The sequence below is a fragment of the Oculina patagonica genome, chromosome 1 (genome assembly GCF_052425735.1).
Source record: "Oculina patagonica isolate OP01 chromosome 1, crgOcupat, whole genome shotgun sequence".
Lineage (NCBI taxonomy): Eukaryota > Metazoa > Cnidaria > Anthozoa > Scleractinia > Oculinidae > Oculina > Oculina patagonica.
Window position 1 is genome coordinate 13,092,837 of NC_135758.1, and position 20,027 is coordinate 13,112,863.

The following is a 20,027-nucleotide window of genomic DNA, read 5'->3' on the forward strand; positions in this document are numbered from 1 at the left end:
TTTTATGATTTATATCCTGGAATTTCTATTCTAAATATCCCATATCCCTTTAATTCCTCCCCCCTAAAAAATATCCGTATCCTTATAATTTTTCACCCAAATGTCCCGTATCCTGATAACCCCTTATGGGGCTTCCGTTATGGTTCAGTGAGTCTAATAGTTTTTTATTTCCTGTCGTTTAATACTGTCGGAATGTTGTATTACTGCAACGTAGTCATTTAGCGTTCGTTACTTTAGAGTTCGGCAGTTTTGCTCAGGTAAGTTCGTTTGCCTCCCTTGAATAATTGCATGAAGGGATGCGATTAATTAAAGTAGCCGCAAGGACCTGCTCACCAATTCAATACTACGCATCCATAACTGTTTACATGAAACTTTCTTAGAAACATGTAACGTTAAAGGACTGCAGGGCGGGCGAGTCCCGCTCCAGAAATCGCGTCTCGCTCCAGAAAATCAAACACATTTTACACTTTTACTACAAACTGAAAAAGGTTTATGCACCTCTTATGAACTTTTTATCTCTGTATTTTTATGGTATTGCCGTTTCCGGATTCGTTAATTCGTTTTAAGCTTGGGAATCGTTGCAAGGTGTGAGATTTCGAGGAATTGTGTTTGTTTGCTTGCACGTATTAGGTAGAAAATCGTACTCATTTCTCTGCCTGGCTGCAAATATGTTCTATTCAATCCAGAGAATTAAGCTTAAAACATTAATATTGTCCTTTAAATGCCAGATGGCATAACTGAAGTACGTAGAGCGAACAGTCTCTCGAAACTGCAAAAACGGGAAGGCATATTCCTTGCATTCCACCGTTACTAAGGTCGCTAATATTTTCATCTACCTATCCAAGTGTTGATATAGATGCCATGTTGTTCCATTAAATTTATTTATTAGCATGAACGGGGTCAAAGAAAAAAAGATTGATTTTTTATCGGCAAATGCAAACTGTAAGGCAGCAAAGCTTTTTCGATACACATAACCAGTTAAATCCAAGGAGGCCCTAAAACGAAAATTTAATCGAAGTTGTGTTTTCTTTAGACTTAGCTTCCATTTGTTAAAATTGACACAAATTAGCATAAAAAATCCGTTTGTTGAAACTACAAAAATAATTGCTTCAACCAGTGAAACAGTTAAAGAATTTTTAAAGTTGGTTTCCTAGCTATGCACAACATAAGAATAATGTTTGTCTGAAATGGATTATAATGGAGATTGATTACAGAAGAATCATATGTCACTGTTATGTGTTAGTCTGTTTCGTATTGGACTACCGTAGCCGGTTCCTGGAACTCGCTAAACAGTTCTAAGAAGGACTACAAAAGAGATTGTTCGTCAGGTGGACACGGAGTTTAATCATAGCAGGATTCGAGTCAATTTTCAGCCTGTCCTAATTCTTTTGCTCTCGTTTTTCCACCGTACCATTTTTGATTTTGATTTTAAATTGTTGTTGATCTTTATTATTGTCTTCTTATCCAATTAATATTACTTTTTGCATTCGCTAGCTTTTTTTGGAAACGAATTAATGTAGGCATTAAATATAAGAGCTTCTCCTGGCCGGAGTCAATTCGTCTTCAAAGCATTCCATTATCTTGAGCAATACTGAGGCAGAAGAATTCAAATTTCCCAACTGACGAGGAACGCAAGAAGCCTTAGGCAACTGTTTCAGTTATGCATTACTTTCAGTTACATTAAATTTGCGTTTCGGTATCTTGAAAATAAGACTGGCAATATCCTTACAGCATGTTATTCGTTCTACAGGAACTCTTTACTCTTGCTCAGTCAGTAATGGCACGAAAACAAAAATCGTTGCTAATCATGAACGAATCGGAGAAAGCTCAAATCACCCTCAATCTCTACGTCACCTGGGATGTTGTTTGTTGGCTGCCATACACATCAAAATCAATCAGGCCGAATACTAAGTTCCTTCATTCAAGCGACAAAGATTGCAAGTTTGAAGTCGTCGCAAGCTTCAAAGATAAACGACCGAGAAAGGTTGTCTTACTAAAACCTCAGCAATGGGTTGGAGACAGGGTAATAAAGATATCAAATACACTTAATCTCAAAGAAGACGACATTGTCAATTATCCAGAAGAGGAAAAGGAATGCCGTCGAAAAATGAACAGGGACGAAGAGCTAGGATCCCTTGATCGAGGCCGTAATCTATACAACATTTTAAGGCTAGACATGGAAGAAGTGCGTGCCATGTCAAAGAAAAAGCAAAATGAAGAAATTAGAACGGCGCTCATTCGAGAACTCCGGATATGGCACCCCGAATTCAACGAAGATGGTGACGAAGCAGTAGCCCGGGAGGTGATAGTAGCGTACGACGTTCTACAAGATCGAGAAAAGCGTGCAAAATACAATAACATGGCTGACTACGACAACGGCTGGCTGTCGGTAAAGCGCTTCAAAGCTGTCTTTTGTCCCGAGTACGAAACTATGGAGCAAAAGTTAGCGTGGATTAAGAGGATGGGTTTGCTCGCTTTGTCGGCTGGGCTTACAATTGGAGGCATCGTGGGAGTGGTTCTTACTGCTGGTTTCTCATCCCCGTGGCTAGTCACTAGTATCGTGGGTGGGTTGTCTTCGTTAAAGCAGACTATCAGTAAGGAGGCCATTGCAAATGGGTGCGACGTACAAAAGTGGTTAATGAAGACAGGGATTGGTTACCTACTTGCAGTTATGCCTGGAGGGGCCGCAGTAGGAGTCGCACTTTTGCAGTCCACTGCCCTCAAACTGGGTGAGTTCCTGGCATGTAGGGCAGCTATTGGCGCTTTAAGTGGAGCTGTGGCATCCCTGGTCTCCGATGCTAAGAAAAAGTTTGTTGATGGACAGGATGTAACATTTAAACAGGCAATGGTTCATGCAGCTGCTGCAGCTACTGCAAGCTCAGCTGCAACTATGGCAGGGATTGGTGTTGCTAAGGCGATGGCCAGTACTCAAACTGCTACTGCGTCTGCAGATCTTGTAGGAGCAGTCGGAGAACCGGTTTCCCAACCGTCGGAAGCAAACCGTCTGGCCAAGAGCATTCCAAGTCCTTTGGCTGCGAAGGGCACGAAAATGGTGATCGAGAAAGCGGCTGAGTTTACTGAGAAGCAGCTGGATGATTATGTGGAAAGTGGAAGCCCCGAAGAGCACTTCGTAGTTGGCCAAGGCCTTACTCAAGAATGGCGTGATGCAATTACCAAAGCCATCACTGAAAAACTCTTCGATGGAAATGTTAGATACATATCCCGGGGATTCTGGTTCTCTAAAATGATTGTAAGCTTTTTTGTAAACGGAAAAGAAATCACAAAACAAGTGAGAGGAAGTGGAAAGCGTATTCATATCCCTTCCGGTGCAAGAAAGATTAAAGTAAGATTCAAGGTGTCGCGCCCACTCTGGGGTGACATTTTAAAGTATGATCGATTCCAAAAGTGCTGGTGTGTACCGTATGAGCCGCATGTCTTTCAGTACGAAACTCCACCAATCCGTACGTTTACTATCTGGGGCATTTTGCGCTGGGAAGCGGTGATGAAAGTCACAGATGAGCGCTACAATGAAACCAACGAAATGTGAATGATTGCTGACTGGAAGTCAATTCTCCTGAAAGACAGCGAAACATTACCTGAAAACCATGAACAAAATGGCAGGTACTTGATTTTAAATCTTAAAGGACATTACAGAGGCATCTAGGATTAACATTTCTATTGCCGTATACATATTACAGTACTGCCTTCCTTACCATTGCCACTTAATAAAGTTTTTGATTGACTTTTGACAACTTCTCCTCATCTTTTTCACAACATTTGCTAATGGCTTTTGTTTGAACTGGCCATTAAAATTCCAAGAACTATGAGAGGCAAAGTTGTCAAGTTCCACGTTTGCTCTACGACAATTGTCAATTCCACCTCACTTATCACATTTATTGGCCATTGAAAACAGAGGCCATTTAAAAGTTGTCACAAAGATGCCGAAAGGTTGTCAAGTAACATATCAAACGCAATAACAGTAAGACCAGATATCCAGCCCTTCTTCACGGTTAACTTTGTTTTAACTTTATAAATTTCAATGAGTTTGAGAAAAAATTTAGAACTTTATGAAGTGCCAACGGTACAGCGCGTCGCACTGTAATATGTTTCAACATTACATGTAATATTTTGCAATTTTGTGATTTAAGTAACCTTAATGAGTTAATTTTGTAAAGAGGTATCCAAAGAGGGGGAGGGGGAAAGGGGGTTAAAATGTCACGGTCTAATTTTCAAATGTACACATAAACCGTACTGCTTAAATATAACTTTAATATCAATATGCCATTCCGAACTACCAGAACACTTACAATGTCATAGTGGACAAATTAAACTATTCATTCAACTCTTTTTGTATCTACTTCAACTAGCTTTTCTTTTACATTTAGCTTATTATAGGAAATTAATGATACATGATATTAACGCGAATTTCAAAAATTCGCTTTAATTTTATTGATGTTAACTTTTTTACGATAAGAATTTAACCAGAACTTTTAAAACTTTTCTTAAATTCGCGTTAATTTTATTACGCGTAAATTTTGTTCACGTTGTTAAAATGCTTCGTTATATTCTTAGATAAGGTAGCCTGTTCCAGGCGTTTGGTTAGTTTGAGAGCAACGCAAAGAACGATGAATGAACAAAAAAAAAAACGAGAGTTATTAGTGGAGATGCGACCCTTATCTTTCCCCTCCGTTTATTCGCAAGGCGATAATTTGGACCATTCATCTGTGCAGTTGTATTTCCCCAATAGAAAATATATCTATACTTTAGCTGCGCATTGATAGCCTTGACCCATATTCCCATCTCTTTAGTATGATATAGTAGTATGAAATGATTATTGATAAGTAAAATGATTAAAACAGTGCGAATTGCACCGAGAAAATATCTGAACTTCCGTATGTTTTATACGTAATAGGGAAAAGTAGAGGTAGGGAGGTGCCTCCCCCCGGTCTGGTAACTCCCAAGAGATAAAGGGGCATTTTAGAACAAGATACCATGTTCTTGAAGGCGCTAAGGACCAGAAAGTCTTTCTCGGGTTTTGATATTGTGCAAATTTTTTATATAGTAGTTAAATGAAATGTTACGCTAAGCTACGTCATTGTTTGTGATGTCGGCATGTCCCGGCATGTACATACTTTCGAATGGTGCTGTGATGTTTCTTATTATATTGGCATACACATTCTAACAAATGAAATTTTTAAAATAAGCCGAGGGAATTAGTTAAGGGATTTAAGAGGGTTACACTGAATGTGTTAACAGTGCAGTAGCAGATTGAGTGATTAAAGATGACGAAAGGAACATGGGCAATATCCTATTAATGTTACCATGGTTTCGAGAATCCCTCATTGAATACAGTGGCCAACTGCTTTGTAAGGACTTGGGACCAACCTGCTTTCTGCAGTTATGAATGACGTTGTAATTAGGCACCCTCTTTTCGTTTTACCCCAGCTCTCCCACTTAGTGCAGTTTTATTCAGTATGGTTGCTGTTATCCTTTCGAATCTCAGCCCAATCCAGCTGGCTTCATCTTCTCCTGGTGCACATACACTTCTGTTCAATTTGCTTCAGAAGATTATCGTTTGACATCTTTCGCGGCTTAACGATTCTTAGTACCTTCTTGAGACTTGGAGGAGACTTGGCTGTGTGGGAAGACGTTAGCCTTGACAAATCACAAGTCATATTATTCGGTGGCACTATGCTTCCATCATGTTTAATATTGATATATGGCATGGCCAAAAACAAAATTTAATCGAAGCTTCTTTTAGTATCGAAGTTCACCATATCTTGTCTTTATCTCTACCTTTATCTCTGTTTAAGAATAATTCTTTCCAAAAATCACGTAATCAGAATTGACGCCCGCGCAACTATTCACATTTATAAATTTTACGGTGGATTCATTTTATGCGAGCACGCATAACCATTTTCCCGTTAACACATTTGACACCGAGAATTCCCGGGCAAGACCAATGTTGTGACCAAGAGTATCGTCGTGTAAGTGACCTGAAAAGTATTACAAGTTTCTTGGGCCTGCATCAAAATTGTTTTTGAACTGCCATATATATTATATTTTTTTGTATACCATAATTAATTGCCTCCTCTAGTCTCCAAGGATAATTATGCAGAAAACAGTACTACCTGTGCCACTCTATAATAGAGGGCATTTTCTACTTAAATATGTGTCTGCACGCATATGTTGTGGTTTAATTTAACCTTTGGTACAATCTATCTGGTATTTTCCTTTGTTTTGTATTCATTATCATATATCAAGGGTATTAAAATTGAACCACAGCATATGTACCTGCGTGATTATTTATCAAGCATCACGCGATATAGGTCAATCGAGTCTGAGAGGTTTTGTTTCCGGTAAATTTAATACCGTCGGAATGTTGTTTTACTGCAACGTAGTCATTTAGCGTTCGTTTCCGAGATTTTGGCAATTTTGCTCAGGTAAGATGATTTGTTTCATTTGAATAATCGCATGATGAGATACGTAACATTACTGAAAGTAGCCGCAAGGAATTGCTTACGAATTCATAACTGTCATTACTACGCACTCACTTACGTACGTTGACATGACAAGAGGCTTTCTTCTAAAACATAACGGGCTAACAGGGCGGACGACCCTCGCTCCAAAACACTCTCTAGAAATCACACATATTTTACACGTTTACCACAGATTGAAGAAGATTTTAAGCACCCCAGCATATGGCTTATTTATCTTATGGATTTTTATGGCACTGGTTTTTCGGATTCTTTAATTCACTTAGCTTGAGAATCGTGGCAGGAGGTTGGATTTCAAGTAATCGTGTTTGTTTATAAAAGGCAGAGGATCGTAATCATTTCTTTTCGTGGCTGCAAATACCATATGCATCTCATGATTCTAAAAGAATAACCTTAAAATATCGTGCAGGTATACATGTAACGTTGTTCCACTAAATTTAATCCATGAATGCTAGCATACACGGGAAAAAGCGATTGATGATTAGTTTCCATCAGCACAATATGCAGCCTGTAATTCGTAAAGCGACAAGGATTCTCCGATCAGCTCGTAGTCATTCATTTAAAGCAGCCCTGGAACTTCTGTTTGTTTTACAGCTCAATTTGCCTAATTTGACACAAATTAGCATTAAAAGAAATCCCCTCTCACAAAATAATTGCTACAAATAGTTAAAGAGTTACGTTTGGGTTTTTTTCCTATGTGCAACAAAAGAGTGATGTTTGTCTTTATGGATAACTTGATTAATGAAGGGTCATATGTCACATATGATGTGTCGGACTATCTCGTTTTGAATTACGGTTCATATTTGTCTGAGTTTGGGTACATCGACGAGTGTTTGTTTTTTATATTACCCACGCCTCGTGTCCAGCCTCTAATAAAGCATCGTTCCACGCTTATCAAAGCAGCCTGTACCATTAGTGTATAGCTTGTTATATTTACAAATCTCGTTGTGACAACTTTTAGTCGGTTCCTGGAACCCGCTAAAAATTCTGAGAAGGACTAAAAAAGACATTTAATTCGTTATGAAGACACGGAGCCGTTTTATCGCAGCAGGAACTGAACTCAAACCTTATTCAAACTCCAGACAGCGAGTCAATTTTCAGCCAGCCTTAATTGTTTTGTTCTCTCTTTGACACTGCAAAATTTTATTTTGTTTTGTAATGTTGTTGATTTCCATACGTCTTCTTATCCAAAATTATTTCTCGATGGAGCTATTCCTAATTTTGCCAGCTTGGTTTCAGTGATTTGCAACCGAGTTGTAGCATTCAGTTTAAGAAGAACTTTAAATAAAAACCGCAGAAGTTGAAAAATCAACTCCTTCATTTTTGTTTATTAATAGCTTTTAGGTAGATAAGAAACCTGATGTATTTCATTATCGTGGCGTTTGGTAAGGGACGGACCATTATTTTTTTTTGGGGGGGGGGGGGGGGATGAAAAATATTGAAAAAAAATTGTTTGCAGGGCCTGGAAAGACAAATTTAATTGTTTGCAAACACGATATGTAAACCAAAAAATAGTAAGAATTTTGAAAAAATGTTTGCAGAGGAAAATTTTTCATCACCCCCCCCCCCCCCTCCAAGAAAATAATGATCCGTCCTTTATTGGAAGTGTATACACAGTTTACGATCATGTTGTGGAAATTTGCTGAAGTTTAATGCCCTCTAAGTTAGAATCCTTCCAATAACCCAAGCCAATTCTCAGGTATGTTTAATAAGAATATCTATATGCATGTTTGAGCGAGAATTATAGCTATAAAGTTATAGCTCGTGCTAAATACTGTTGATGAAAATCACTTTTTCATTCCAATTTTTGTTATCGTCGACGGGCATTCCTCGTCTGTTCTTTTTTTTTCAGTTGAAAGAGTTGGGCTAAAGCCCTGAAGTTATATTCTACTGAAAAAAAAAGTTTTTATGTTGATAGGAAGTGACCAAATTTTTCTGCGCGGTTTTGTGAGCGAACGCGAGGAGTGTTCATAATAGCTAATTTCGGGTTAAAAATTTAGGAAATTTGTGACTTCGACCACCGATATCGATTTTCTTTGTTTCCTAAAATAAGAAGATTTCTAGGGGAAACAAACTACATCAGTTTTCTTATCTACCTTAAAGCTATAAATGAGCAACAACGAAGAAAATCCATTTTCCAAGTTCTGCCACGAAATCAAATTTTTGCCCGGCCGATCGTTAATCACTCTTAATTGCACTCAATTGAAACAGAAGAATCTAAGTTTCATTACTGGGGAGAGAAGCAAGGAACCTTGAGGCAACTTCTTCACATAAAAATTTGCTTTCAGTTATATTATATACATGTTTCGGTATTCTTCAAAATGAGCCTGGCAATATCCTTACAACATATTTATTTGTTCTACAGGAACTGATCAAATCTTTACTTAGCTCAGTCAGAAATGGTACGAAAACAAAAATCGTTGCTAATCATAAACGAATCGGAGAATGCTCACGTCACCCTTAACCTCTACGTCACCTGGGATGTTGTTTGTTGGCTGCCATACACATCAAAATCAATCGGGCCGAATACTAAGTTTCTTCATTCAAGCGACAAAGATTGCAAGTTTGAAGTCGTTGTAAGATGCAAAGATAAACGACCGAGAAAGGTTGTCTTACTAAAACCTCAGCAATGGGTTGGAGACAGGGTAATAAAGATATCAAATACACTTAATCTCAAAGAAGACGACATTGTCAATTATCCAGAAGAGGAAAAGGAATGCCGTCGAAAAATGAACAGGGACGAAGAGCTAGGATCCCTTGATCGAGGCCGTAATCTATACAACATTTTAAGGCTAGACATGGAAGAAGTGCGTGCCATGTCAAAGGAAAAGCAAGATGAAGAAATTAGAACGGCGTTCATTCGAGAACTCCGGATATGGCACCCCGAATTCAACGACGATGGTGACGAAGCAATAGTCCGGGAGGTGATAATGGCGTACGATATTCTGCAAGATAGAGAAAAGCGTGCAAGGTACCACAACATGGCTGACTACGACAGTGGCTGGCTGTCGGTCAAGCACTTCAAATCTATCTTTTGGCCCGAGTGCGAAACCATAGAGCAAAGGTTAGCCTGGATTAAAAGAATGGGTTTGCTCGCTTTGTCGGCGGGGCTTACAATTTTAGGCATCGTGGGAGTGGTTCTTACTGCTGGTTTGTCATCCCCGTGGCTAGTTGCTAATATCTCGGGTGGGTTGTCTTCGTTAAAGCAGACTATCAGCAAGGAGGCCATTGCAGATGGGTGCGACGTGCACAAGTGGTTATTGAACACAGGGATTGGTTATGTACTTGCAGCTATGCCTGGAGGTGCCGCAGTAGGAGTGGCACTTTTGGAGTCCACTGCCCTCAAACTGGGTGAGTTCCTGGTATGTAGAGCAGCTATTGGCGCTTTAAGCGGAGCGGCAACGTCTCTAGTTTCCGATGCAGGAAAAAAGTTTGTCGATGGCCAGAATGTCCCCTTTAATCAGGCAATGGGTCACGCTGCTGCTGCAGCTGTAGCAGGCTCAGCTGCAACGATGGCAGGGATTGGTGTTGCCAAGGCGATGGCCAGTAATCAAACTGCTGCTACGTCTGCAGATCTTGTTGGAACAATTGGAGAACCAGTTTCTCAACCGTCGAAAGCAAGCAGTCTGGCCCGGCGCATTCCAAGTCCTCTAGCCTCGAAGGGAACGAAACTGGTGATCAGGAAAATGGCTGAGTTTACTGAGAAGCAGCTGGATGATTCTGTGGAAAGTAAAAGCGCGGAAGAGCACTATGTAGTTGGCCAAGGCCTTACTCAAGAATGGCGTGATGCAGTTACCAAAGCCATCTCTGAAAAACTGTTCGATGGAAATGTTAGATACATATCCCAGGGATACTGGGTCTCCAAAATGATTGTAAGCTTTTTTGTAAACGGAGAAGAAATCACAAAACAAGAGAGAGGGAGTGGAAAACGCATTCATATCCCTTCCAATGCAAGAAAGATTAAAGTGAGATTCAAAGTGTCGCGCCCACTCTGGGGTGACATTTTAAAGTATGATCGATTCCAAAAGTGCTGGTGTGAACCGTATGAGGCGCATGTCTTCCAGTACGAAACTCCACCAATCCGTACGTTTACTATCTGGGGCATTTTGCGCTGGGAAGCGGTGATGAAAGTCGCAGATGAGCGTTACAATGAAACCAACGAAATGTGAATGATTGCTGACTGGAAGTCAATTCTGGTAAAGACAGCGAAACATTACCTGAAAACCATGAACAAAATGACAGGTACTTGGTTTTAAATCTTAAGGACATTACAGAGTCATCTAGGATTAACATTTCTATTGCCGTATACATATTACAGTACTGCCTTCCTTACCATTGCCACTTGATAAAGTTTTTGATTGACTTTTGACAACTTCTCCTCATCTTTTTTACAACATTTTCTAATGGTTTTTGTTTGAACTGGCCATTAAAGTTCCAAGAACTACGAGAGGCGAAGTTGTCAAGTTCCACGTTTGCTCTACGACAATTGTCAACTCCACCTCACTTATCACATTTATTGGCCATTGAAAACAGAGGCTATCAAAAAGTTGTCACAAAGATGCCGAAAGGTTGTCAAGTAATATATCAAACGCAATTACAGTAAGACCAGATATCCAGCCCTCCTTCACGGTTAACTTTGTTTTAACTTTATGAATTTTAATGAGTTTGCGAAAAATTAATGATTAAGAACTTTATGAACTGCCAACGGTACAGCGCGTCGCACTGTAATATGTTTCAACATTACATGTCATATTTTGCAATTTTGTGATTTAAGTAACCTTAATGAGTTAATTTAATTTTGTAAAGAGGTAACCAAAGAGGGGGGAGGGGGAAAGGGGGTTAAAACGTCACGGTCTAATTTTCAAATGTACACATAAACCGTACTGCATATAACTTTAATATCAATATGCCATTCCGAACTACAAGAACACTTAAAATGTCATCGTGGACAAATTGAACTATTCATTTAACTCTTTTTTGTATCTACTTCAACTAGCTTTTCTTTTACATTTACCTTATTATAGGAAATTAACGATACATGATTAACGCGAATTTCAAAAATTCGCTTTAATTTTATTGAAGTTAACTTTTTTACGATAAGATTTTAACCAGAACTTAACTTTTCTTAAATTCGCGTTAATTTTATTACGCGTAAATTTTGTTCGCGTTGTTAAAATGCTTCGTTATATTCTTATACAAGGAAGCCTGTTCCAGGCGTTTGGTTAGTTTGAGAGCAACGCAAGGAACGATGAATGAACAAAAAAAAAAACGAGAATTATTCGTGGAGATGCGACCCTTATCTTCCCCCCTCCGTTTATTCGCAAGGCTATAATTTGGACCATTCATCTGTGCAGTTGTATTTGCCCAATAGAAAATATATGTACTTTAGCTGCGCATTGACAGCCTTGACCCATATTCCCGTCTCTTAAGTATGATATGGTAGTAGGAAAATGATTATTGACTAGTAATAATCCGCAGAGATTATTGGAGTGCGTTCGACCCAAGATAGATACACATGATAAGGCTAGCAAACGTAATCCGAGTTACACGACTGTTTATATCGTCATACAAATTTAAAACGACAGCGTGTGCAACATAAAGCGCGCATCCAACATCACTTGAAACTATCAGAGAAACAATCTCAATCCAACAGTGCACGAGGCAGCACGGCAATTTTTTTACTACTGTTAAAAGGAGGACTGCCGAAACGTGTATTTTTCAGCACAACTTACATGGCAAATTCACAAACGCAAACCGAAGAAGATCGTTAGAACGAATCAACCTCGCTCCCAGGGTCTCTCGCAAAAAAGTGCGACGTCATTAATTAGCCAACCTGCAACATACCAAGATACATAGAACGACACATAAAACGACTTTCACTGGACAGTCACGGGACCACACGCCACCACAAGATTAGGATTTGTTTTCCTACCGTCGAACACAAAAATTGTTTACAGCCTAGCGTTTTCGGCTTCATGAATTGTTTTTGCGCGCGCTGTCTTTGTTGACGTTGCTGTGACGCAATTAATTGCTTTCTAATGTCTAATCACATGAGATCGAGGCCAACTTGACACATACCGACATACATAATACCACACATAGAACCACTTTCGCTTGTGCGTTCACAGGACAACCACGGGGCCACAGGCCACCGCAAGATTAGGATGCGTTCTCCTACCGTCGAACGCAATAAGTAAAAGGATAAAAACAGTGCGAATTGCACCGAGAAAATATCTGAACTTCCGTATGTTTTATACGTAATAGGGAAAAGTAGAGGTAGGGAGGTGCTCCCCCCGGTCTGGCAACTCCCAAGAGATAAAGGGGCATTTTAGAACAAGATACCATGTTCTTGAAGGCGCTAAGGACCAGAAAGTCTTTCTCGGGTTTTGATATTGTGCAATTTTTTTTATATAGTCGTTAAATGAAATGTTACGCTAAGCTACGTCATTGTTTGTGATGTCGGCATGCCCCGGCATGTACATACTTTCGAATGGTGCTGTGATGTTTCTTATTATATTGGCATACACATTCTAACAAATGAAAATTTTAAAATAAGCCGAGGGAATTAGTAAAGGGATTTAAGAGGGTTACACTGAATGTGTTAGCAATGCAGTAGCAGATTGAGTGATTAAAGATGACGAAAGGAACATGGGCAATATCCTTTTCATGTTACCATGGTTTCGAGAATCCCTCATTGAATACGGTGGCCAACTGCTTTGTAAGGACTTGGGACCAACCTTTACAAAAACAATTCTCCTGTTCACTACTCATTAGCTTGTTTTATCCCCTTGGCAAGATATCCCAGATTTACTAACAGTTTTACCCAGCACACAATTACAGTGACAAAACAAAACAGAAAATCCTTATTTTATTTCCCTTATTTTACTGATGGTGCTATTTTTTCTTAAAAAATAATTCTTGATTGTTTTTTTTTTGTTTTCATTTTTTGGGTTTGTTTTTAACGAACTACATTTATATTGCTTTTTTTTTGGGGGTGTTTTGAACATTTTGTTATCTTGATTTTTTTTTTTGCTTTTTTAAATTGAAATGTTAACTGTTGTTGTTTTTTTTTTTTTGCTATTCTTCGGTTGGGATAAATTATGGAAAAATAGATATAAAACAATGATAGTACAAAAGGTGTATGTGTCCTCAATTTAAATAACTCTCTTTCTTTTTATTTTCTTCTGTAATTGTATCACTTTGTGGTTTGGATAATTATTTAGAAACTATAGTAACTATAATAGCATTAATAAATAACAATACTAAAAGTATTATATCTTCCAGTAATGTCTCTTTTCTTTTCTTTTCTTCAAGTCATTTGCTGTGGTTTGTTTCCTTTCTTTTTGATATCTTTCTTTGGTTGAAATAAATTTCATGATAAAGAAAGTAGATGGAAAAAGTTTTTTTGATTTTATTCTTTGGAAGCCTGTCTTGTACTTTTCTGTTCGCTTGTCATATATTAATTTTTCTTTCTCAATAAACCTTCTGCACACCAGGCTAAAAACATAAAACCAAAAAAAACAGTTATAATAAAGAAAAGGCAGAAAGAAGCATCACACATTTTATAAAACGCAAACATTTTAAGAATTTCTTTCCATGCTAGTTGAGCTTACTCTGTATCTTGTATCTTGTTTGTTGGCTCGAAGTTAAAGAGAACTTGTCCCGGATAAGCCTTTGATTATGTCGTTAGTAGTATGCCTAAAGTTTTTTCGAAAACTTTGAGACTTTTATCCTGCAGGAGAGTCGGTTTACGGTAGAACGCGCGAACATTGTTACCAAGATCACTCGTGAACGTTTTATTTTTTACAACACACCAAAACACAACTTGCAATACGACAGCTAACACTACACTACTACACTTACATTACTAATAATACCATACATTTTTCACTCGAGTGTCGAAAGTAACTCACATTTGCCTTGGTTTTGCATTGGTTCAAAAATCTCGCGCCTTTTTCTCATCCAATCGGAAGTAAAACCAAAAGCAATCGTACCCCGTGCTGGCTACATCTATATAGTTCGTGTTTTGATTGGCTCACTGCATTGTCTGTGTGATCTCTGTAGTATGGTTTCGGTTCTACAACACTCGTTTGAAAACCGCTCTATCGAGCACGAATTGCGAGTCACACGCACAGTCGTAAAAACTGCAAAACTGCTTGTCTTCTTTCCCACTGTCGCTCTCACTATCTAATGATGAACATCTTTGTACAAATATTTTCTCTCGTTATTTGTCACCATGCTTGTCTTTCTGTTTACGAGTTACTTACCTCATCCTCAGAACTGCTGTTTTTGTCGCTGCCTCTCTTCCTCCAATACTTGTAGAGCCAGACCCCCGCGCCAACTGCAACAGCTATGGTCACACTAGCGACGATGACTTTCTTCATTTTAAAATTAACTTCTTCAATGTTTAAGGTTACACAATACCCGATAGCTTGATCTGTTTGGCAGAGTTAATTAAAAGACAAACAATGGCGTAACGAGTAATTGTGCTAATTGAACGGCTAGGCGCGTGCTTAATGATACACGTCATACTCAAACGCGTGACGTCACTCTTTAAATGAGATCATTTTCAAATTGTTCTACTAGTCAAGCAATCTTTGTTCGACTTAAGCAATGAAAGGGGTATGGATACTACATATTACGCTCGATAAAGTTCGCTTTCGTTTGTTGGAATTGTGACTTGTTAAGTGGGACAAACTGTCCGAATTTTTTAGTTCTTTCATTGGTGGACAATAGGTAAGTTATGTTTTATACAAAAGTTAGCGAAACATCCATTAATTTCCAGCATCTTTTAAACTCTTTTGTTGACTTTTCATAACCTTTCCAATTTTTTTTTTTAATTTTTTTTTTTTTTTTTTTTTTTTTTTTTTTTTATTTTTTTTTATTTTTATATTTTTTTTTTTTTTTTTTTTGGGTTTTTAAAAAAAAAAAAAAAAAAAAAAAATTTTTTTTAAAAAATTTTTTTTAGGTTTTTAAAATTATATTAAAAAAAAAACTCATTATAATAAAAAAAAAAAAAAAAAAAAAAAATGACTATTCAAAGTTTTCCATGACCTAAATTTGGCCACGTGCACTATCTTTGAAATTGTCAAAAAGTATCTTAATCTTGATACAGTTTTCCTTCAAAAACAAAACAAAACACCTAATTTCGTTTGTACCATCAACATCATTGCCCGTGACTTTCTTCGGCCCAAACTTAAATTTTTAGTGACGTTATGTCTAATTGAGTGAAAAGAAGGGCGCCCACCCCTTGGCGTCTACCATAGATTCGTTGCTGGAATCAGTCCCCTTCTACATCCCTGCCGAACGCGTTTACCCAGGCTCGCCGTAACGTATACATGGAACCTTCGAGTGAGTACTTTTACTCAGTTTTCTTGCAATCAAATTCAGCGTGGCCAAGAGCTGAACTCGGGTCTACCATGAAACATCATTAGAGAGATTGAGCATGTTTAGGATTCCCGGATTAGTTTTGCCGCGAACGGCAAAAGTTCAACTTCTGCCGTTCGTACTTTGACGTGAAAGTGGGATTTTTCCCCTATTTTTATGAGGGATTAATTTTGGAATTCGATTAAAAAGGTAACAAAATGAAAGGCAAGCTCACGCTTGCCGTATAGCTAGCGATCAGAACGGCACGTAAACTTGGGATCTTCAGATTTGCAGTCTGTCGACCTAACCACTCTAGACTGCAAGAAGTCCTATCATTTTTTCGCCTTCGCGCAATAAATTCAAGTGGGATCCGCAAAACTGCGTCTAAACGGATTGTAAGCAACAAAACAATGACACGTAAAGTTCAGTGAAGTTTTATTTATGTTCACACTTCGTACACACTGTCGAGCGTTTGGCGGCATTTACATAATTGCCACCAAATTAAATGAAATTATTAGTTTATTATATTAAATTATTAAAAGCACTATATTCGATTTACCTAGTTTACAATTTGCGGCCAAGCTATCAAATCAATTTAGCGTTTAAAAAATAACGCTTTTCACAGCATTGTTAGATATAAAATTTGAAAAGTAATCTGATTGGACGGAAAAGCTAGAAAGAAACTTAAATCAATGAGATTATAGTATCCGTTGCACTCCAACAGGCTATTACAGTCAAAACCTACAGAGTGTTTTTGTGAAATAAGGAAATCTTTAGGGGATGAAGGGCCCTACGCGAATACAATTCAAACATTTGACTGATATACGTCAAATTCTATAATAAGGCAAACAAACAATTACGTTATTTTAGAAAACAGGCGAGCAGTCAAACATCACAAATGTTGTATCGCAGAATCAGCGCAGAATTTCACACAAAGTTCACCCTTTCTAAATTTTGAAAACATGTCACAAAAACAGCTATGATAAAAAAACAAAAAACAAAACAACAACAACAACAAAAATAAGTAAACACTGTGGAAAACAAACATATCACATGACAATTTTCTACTTAATTATATAAAAATACATTTCGTCACTCCTTTATTTACGGCTCCTACACTAAGCCGTCCTAGGTGCATTACAACCTCTCTGCACCTTATGCAGCTGAGCATTTCTTATGAGGCTTGCCGACTGTCCGTCAATTTTTACGGTCTGTACACAGCCAGTGAGTCCTTTATGAGACATGCCACTATGAGTCTCAAAACCAGAACCATCTGAAAAACATAACAATATAAACATTAAAATAATTTTTCTTTGTCCCATGCTCGTGTCATGTAGAACATCTTATCTTTATTATTTATTACCGAGCTTAAAATTTACCATCTTTATTATTTAATATAAACATTATTATAAAGGGAACATAAGCTCTAAGACCACTTCTAACCAAGGTTTCCCCTTCCCTCCACATATTGATCTCGATGCAATCTGTTCAAATAAGCCTCATGTAATTATAACCATTCACACTCCTTTTAAAGGTAACTTTCCCAACGAAAAAGCAGGTTTTTTTTACTGGAACTTGCCTATTTCAAACGGACGGAAGGGCGAAGCAGGAATTTATTACTATTTACATGTAGGATGAAATAGATAGAAAAAGGAAAAGAGAGGAGGAGGAAAGAGACAGAGTCCAAAACACAGAAGCATGTTGTTATTTTGTGTGTGTTACCTGGTACACCTCCAATGTGAAATGTTCCATGCTCTAGTGTGTAGTCAGATGGTACTGAGCCAGTAACAGGCGAGTGCTCATCCACTTGTAACTCAACGATAGTTATGTTCCTTTTCACCCGAACTCGGTGAAACTTATTATCACAGAGATGAAATGAAGCGTTGTACTGTCCGTCCACTGGGATGGATGGGTCGGTCCAGCGGATCACAGACGAGTTGCGTTCATCGTTGAAAATGAGAATTATCTGAAAGTGCAATCAACGGGTTTGTAAGAAGGTTTTCTAAACAGAAGTTCTTTTGACTAGTCACACAATCCTGCAATCCTCTCTAGGAATCATTGCGTAACAAGCCTAAAGAACGGCAGGCTGGGCCACTAAGCGAGAGACTACGTATACCCGACATAAGGCAAACTTATTCAAGAAAGTGTTTTTTTTTTTTATTTGGCGCATTTTGACTTGGGCCCACGACGACGGTCATAAACATAAAGTTGTATTCCCCCAGGACAGAGGAGAATCATAACCACTTTGTTACTTCGCGGGATGGTTAACATCTTTCATCTCATCCTGGATCCAGTTCAAAGGATAACTTGTGAAAGCAGACGGATCTCCGCGGCAGGATAAAACATCAGGCGGAAAACCGTCTGCGTTCGTAGGTTATTCAAATGATAGATAACTCTATTCATTGGATAAATCACTATACAGTGGATAGCGAAGTTAGCTTTGTCAGCTCTCACCCAGTCGATAGTGAGTTATCGTCGGAAAATCACTATCTAGTGAATCGAATAGCGTTATCCGTCATTGAACACCCGGAGCCTGGCAAAAAGCTAACTGTCTGCTGATTGACGGCACTGTATGTCTCATCTCACCTGCCCGTCCAGCTGCTCCACGGTGACGGACCCAGGTCCTGAGCTGTTGGTAATGGATAAGAGGAGCCCGGAACGAGTGGTGGTTCGGAAGTTGATCTGTAAATCCGTTTCAGCAGGCAGTGAGTAGTTTGCATCTGTGAAACAAAGCAAAAAAAAAAAAAAAATGTAAGTAAAGGACACAAAGAATGGCGAACCACTCACTAGCAACGCAATTTCCAACTGAAAATGCTGTGGTTTCAATATTGTTTCTTACCATACACGATGTGTCCATCACCATGGAAACCAGCCTGGGCTTGTATCTCGCTATAACATGGTTTGAAATCGTAGTTGGAATCCCCTTCGTCTCTGTCAGTTCTAAAAGCAAGAAAAAGAAATCTCAATTAGCACGGGCTTTTACGATTACGTTTCTCCGTTTATTCTTTAGTGTTAGCTTCGATTGAGAAGGTATATCAAACACTCGGGAGTGTTTTATCACACTTCCAAGCAACTCGAATTTCGTCGAGAAATACTCCTTCTGTCCTCTCGGTGTTTGAAAATGAAATGGAACAATATCTCTCGTGTTTGATATATTACATGAAAGTAAGTAGCTTATAGTTTGCTCTGAACTCGAGAATTTTTTTACTTCTTTCGATGGACTTAAGATAATATTAAAGCAAACACAATCCACAGAAATCTGACGTTTGCCATAGGAAATGATGCTAAACGGATAGCTAAAAGAAGATTAAATTTTATTAATTTCTAATAAGTTTCATACCGAGGATTGAAGGTCTTGGTTCGAGAGTCCGCAGTTTGAATTACAAGAGCTCCCAGACATCCAATAAAACCAACTCCATTGCTCTATCAACAAAAAGACACAAAATTTACAGAAATTAAATCGTTGAAGAAATAACGGGACAGATTGTCAGGTAAGGGCTGTTCAAAGATTGCACAACGACATGAACTGGACAAATCCTAAGCTGATTAACACTTATCTATAATTCCAATTTCTCGAACCCTTGATTTCTCAAGCCTACTGATAATTCAAACTAAAAGTCGTATGTATCACTCAGTCAAGTTAAACACTCCAATTTTACCCCGATTTTTCCACAAGATCTTCGTTTCCCTAAGAGGTTCCAGAAATCGGGATTTCACTGTGAACTATCCGTTGGATAGTGTTATCCACATAGCCACTGTATAGAGCAGTTTTCAATTGAGTATCGTAAAACCAAAACCAAAGTAATTACTCTGACCAATCACAAACGACACAGACAATCCAGTGAACCAATCAAAACTCGAAGCAAATACACGTAGCTGGCACGAAGTGCGGGAAAACGTGCGCGAGCGAGTCACGATTGGTTTTGGTTTTAGTTCTGATTGGCTGAGAAAGTGGCGCAAGATTTTTAAGCCAATCACTAAGCGTAGTAATGCAAAACCAAAGCAAACGCAATTTACTTTCGACACTCAAGTGAAAACCGCTCTATAGGGCTCGAGACTAGCTAGCTTCTTGGCTAGTGACAGCTTTTTTTTCACTAGCAAAAAACAATTTTTTACTAGCCCGAATTCTCAAGCAAACCTATGTTTCAGCATAGGCATTTTGCT

At 38.5% G+C, this 20,027-nt stretch overlaps 3 protein-coding genes and 1 long non-coding RNA gene across 4 annotated transcripts in view; 2 read left to right on the forward strand and 2 right to left on the reverse strand.

Annotated features, from left to right (window-relative positions):
- Positions 1-191: 191 nt before the first annotated feature.
- LOC144657407 (uncharacterized) lies at positions 192-5,381 on the forward strand. The gene is made up of 2 exons (XM_078517757.1): positions 192-257; positions 1,751-5,381. Exon 2 carries the CDS (start codon positions 1,778-1,780, stop codon positions 3,545-3,547), a length of 1,770 nt encoding a protein of 589 aa, XP_078373883.1. The 5' UTR covers positions 192-257; positions 1,751-1,777; the 3' UTR covers positions 3,548-5,381.
- A 1,000-nt stretch (positions 5,382-6,381) lies between these two features.
- On the forward strand, positions 6,382-13,236 carry LOC144657416 (uncharacterized). The gene is made up of 2 exons (XM_078517766.1): positions 6,382-6,443; positions 8,863-13,236. The coding sequence occupies exon 2, from the start codon at positions 8,897-8,899 to the stop codon at positions 10,664-10,666; it is 1,770 nt and encodes a 589-aa protein (XP_078373892.1). The 5' UTR covers positions 6,382-6,443; positions 8,863-8,896; the 3' UTR covers positions 10,667-13,236.
- Positions 13,237-13,736: 500 nt separating this feature from the next.
- Positions 13,737-14,963, reverse strand: LOC144657426 (uncharacterized). Its single transcript, XR_013571526.1, has 2 exons — positions 14,765-14,963; positions 13,737-13,994 (listed from the first exon to the last, which is right to left on the reverse strand). It is a non-coding gene; the product is annotated as an uncharacterized LOC144657426 (long non-coding RNA).
- Positions 14,964-16,281: 1,318 nt separating this feature from the next.
- LOC144657437 (laminin subunit alpha-like) overlaps positions 16,282-20,027 on the reverse strand; it is a 50,681-nt gene continuing 46,935 nt past the window's right edge. The window contains exons 55-59 of the mRNA XM_078517782.1: positions 19,204-19,286; positions 18,703-18,803; positions 18,450-18,583; positions 17,586-17,829; positions 16,282-17,136 (exon numbers count right to left, since the gene is read on the reverse strand). Of these exons, the coding sequence (XP_078373908.1) occupies positions 16,982-17,136; positions 17,586-17,829; positions 18,450-18,583; positions 18,703-18,803; positions 19,204-19,286 (717 nt within the window). The 3' untranslated portion in view covers positions 16,282-16,981. The remainder of the gene's footprint in view (positions 17,137-17,585; positions 17,830-18,449; positions 18,584-18,702; positions 18,804-19,203; positions 19,287-20,027) is intronic.

Coding starts and splice junctions, on each gene's coding strand:
- LOC144657407 (XM_078517757.1), top strand. CDS start 1,778: ATGGCACGAAAACAAAAATCGTTGCTAATCATGAACGAATCGGAGAAA.
- LOC144657416 (XM_078517766.1), top strand. CDS start 8,897: ATGGTACGAAAACAAAAATCGTTGCTAATCATAAACGAATCGGAGAAT.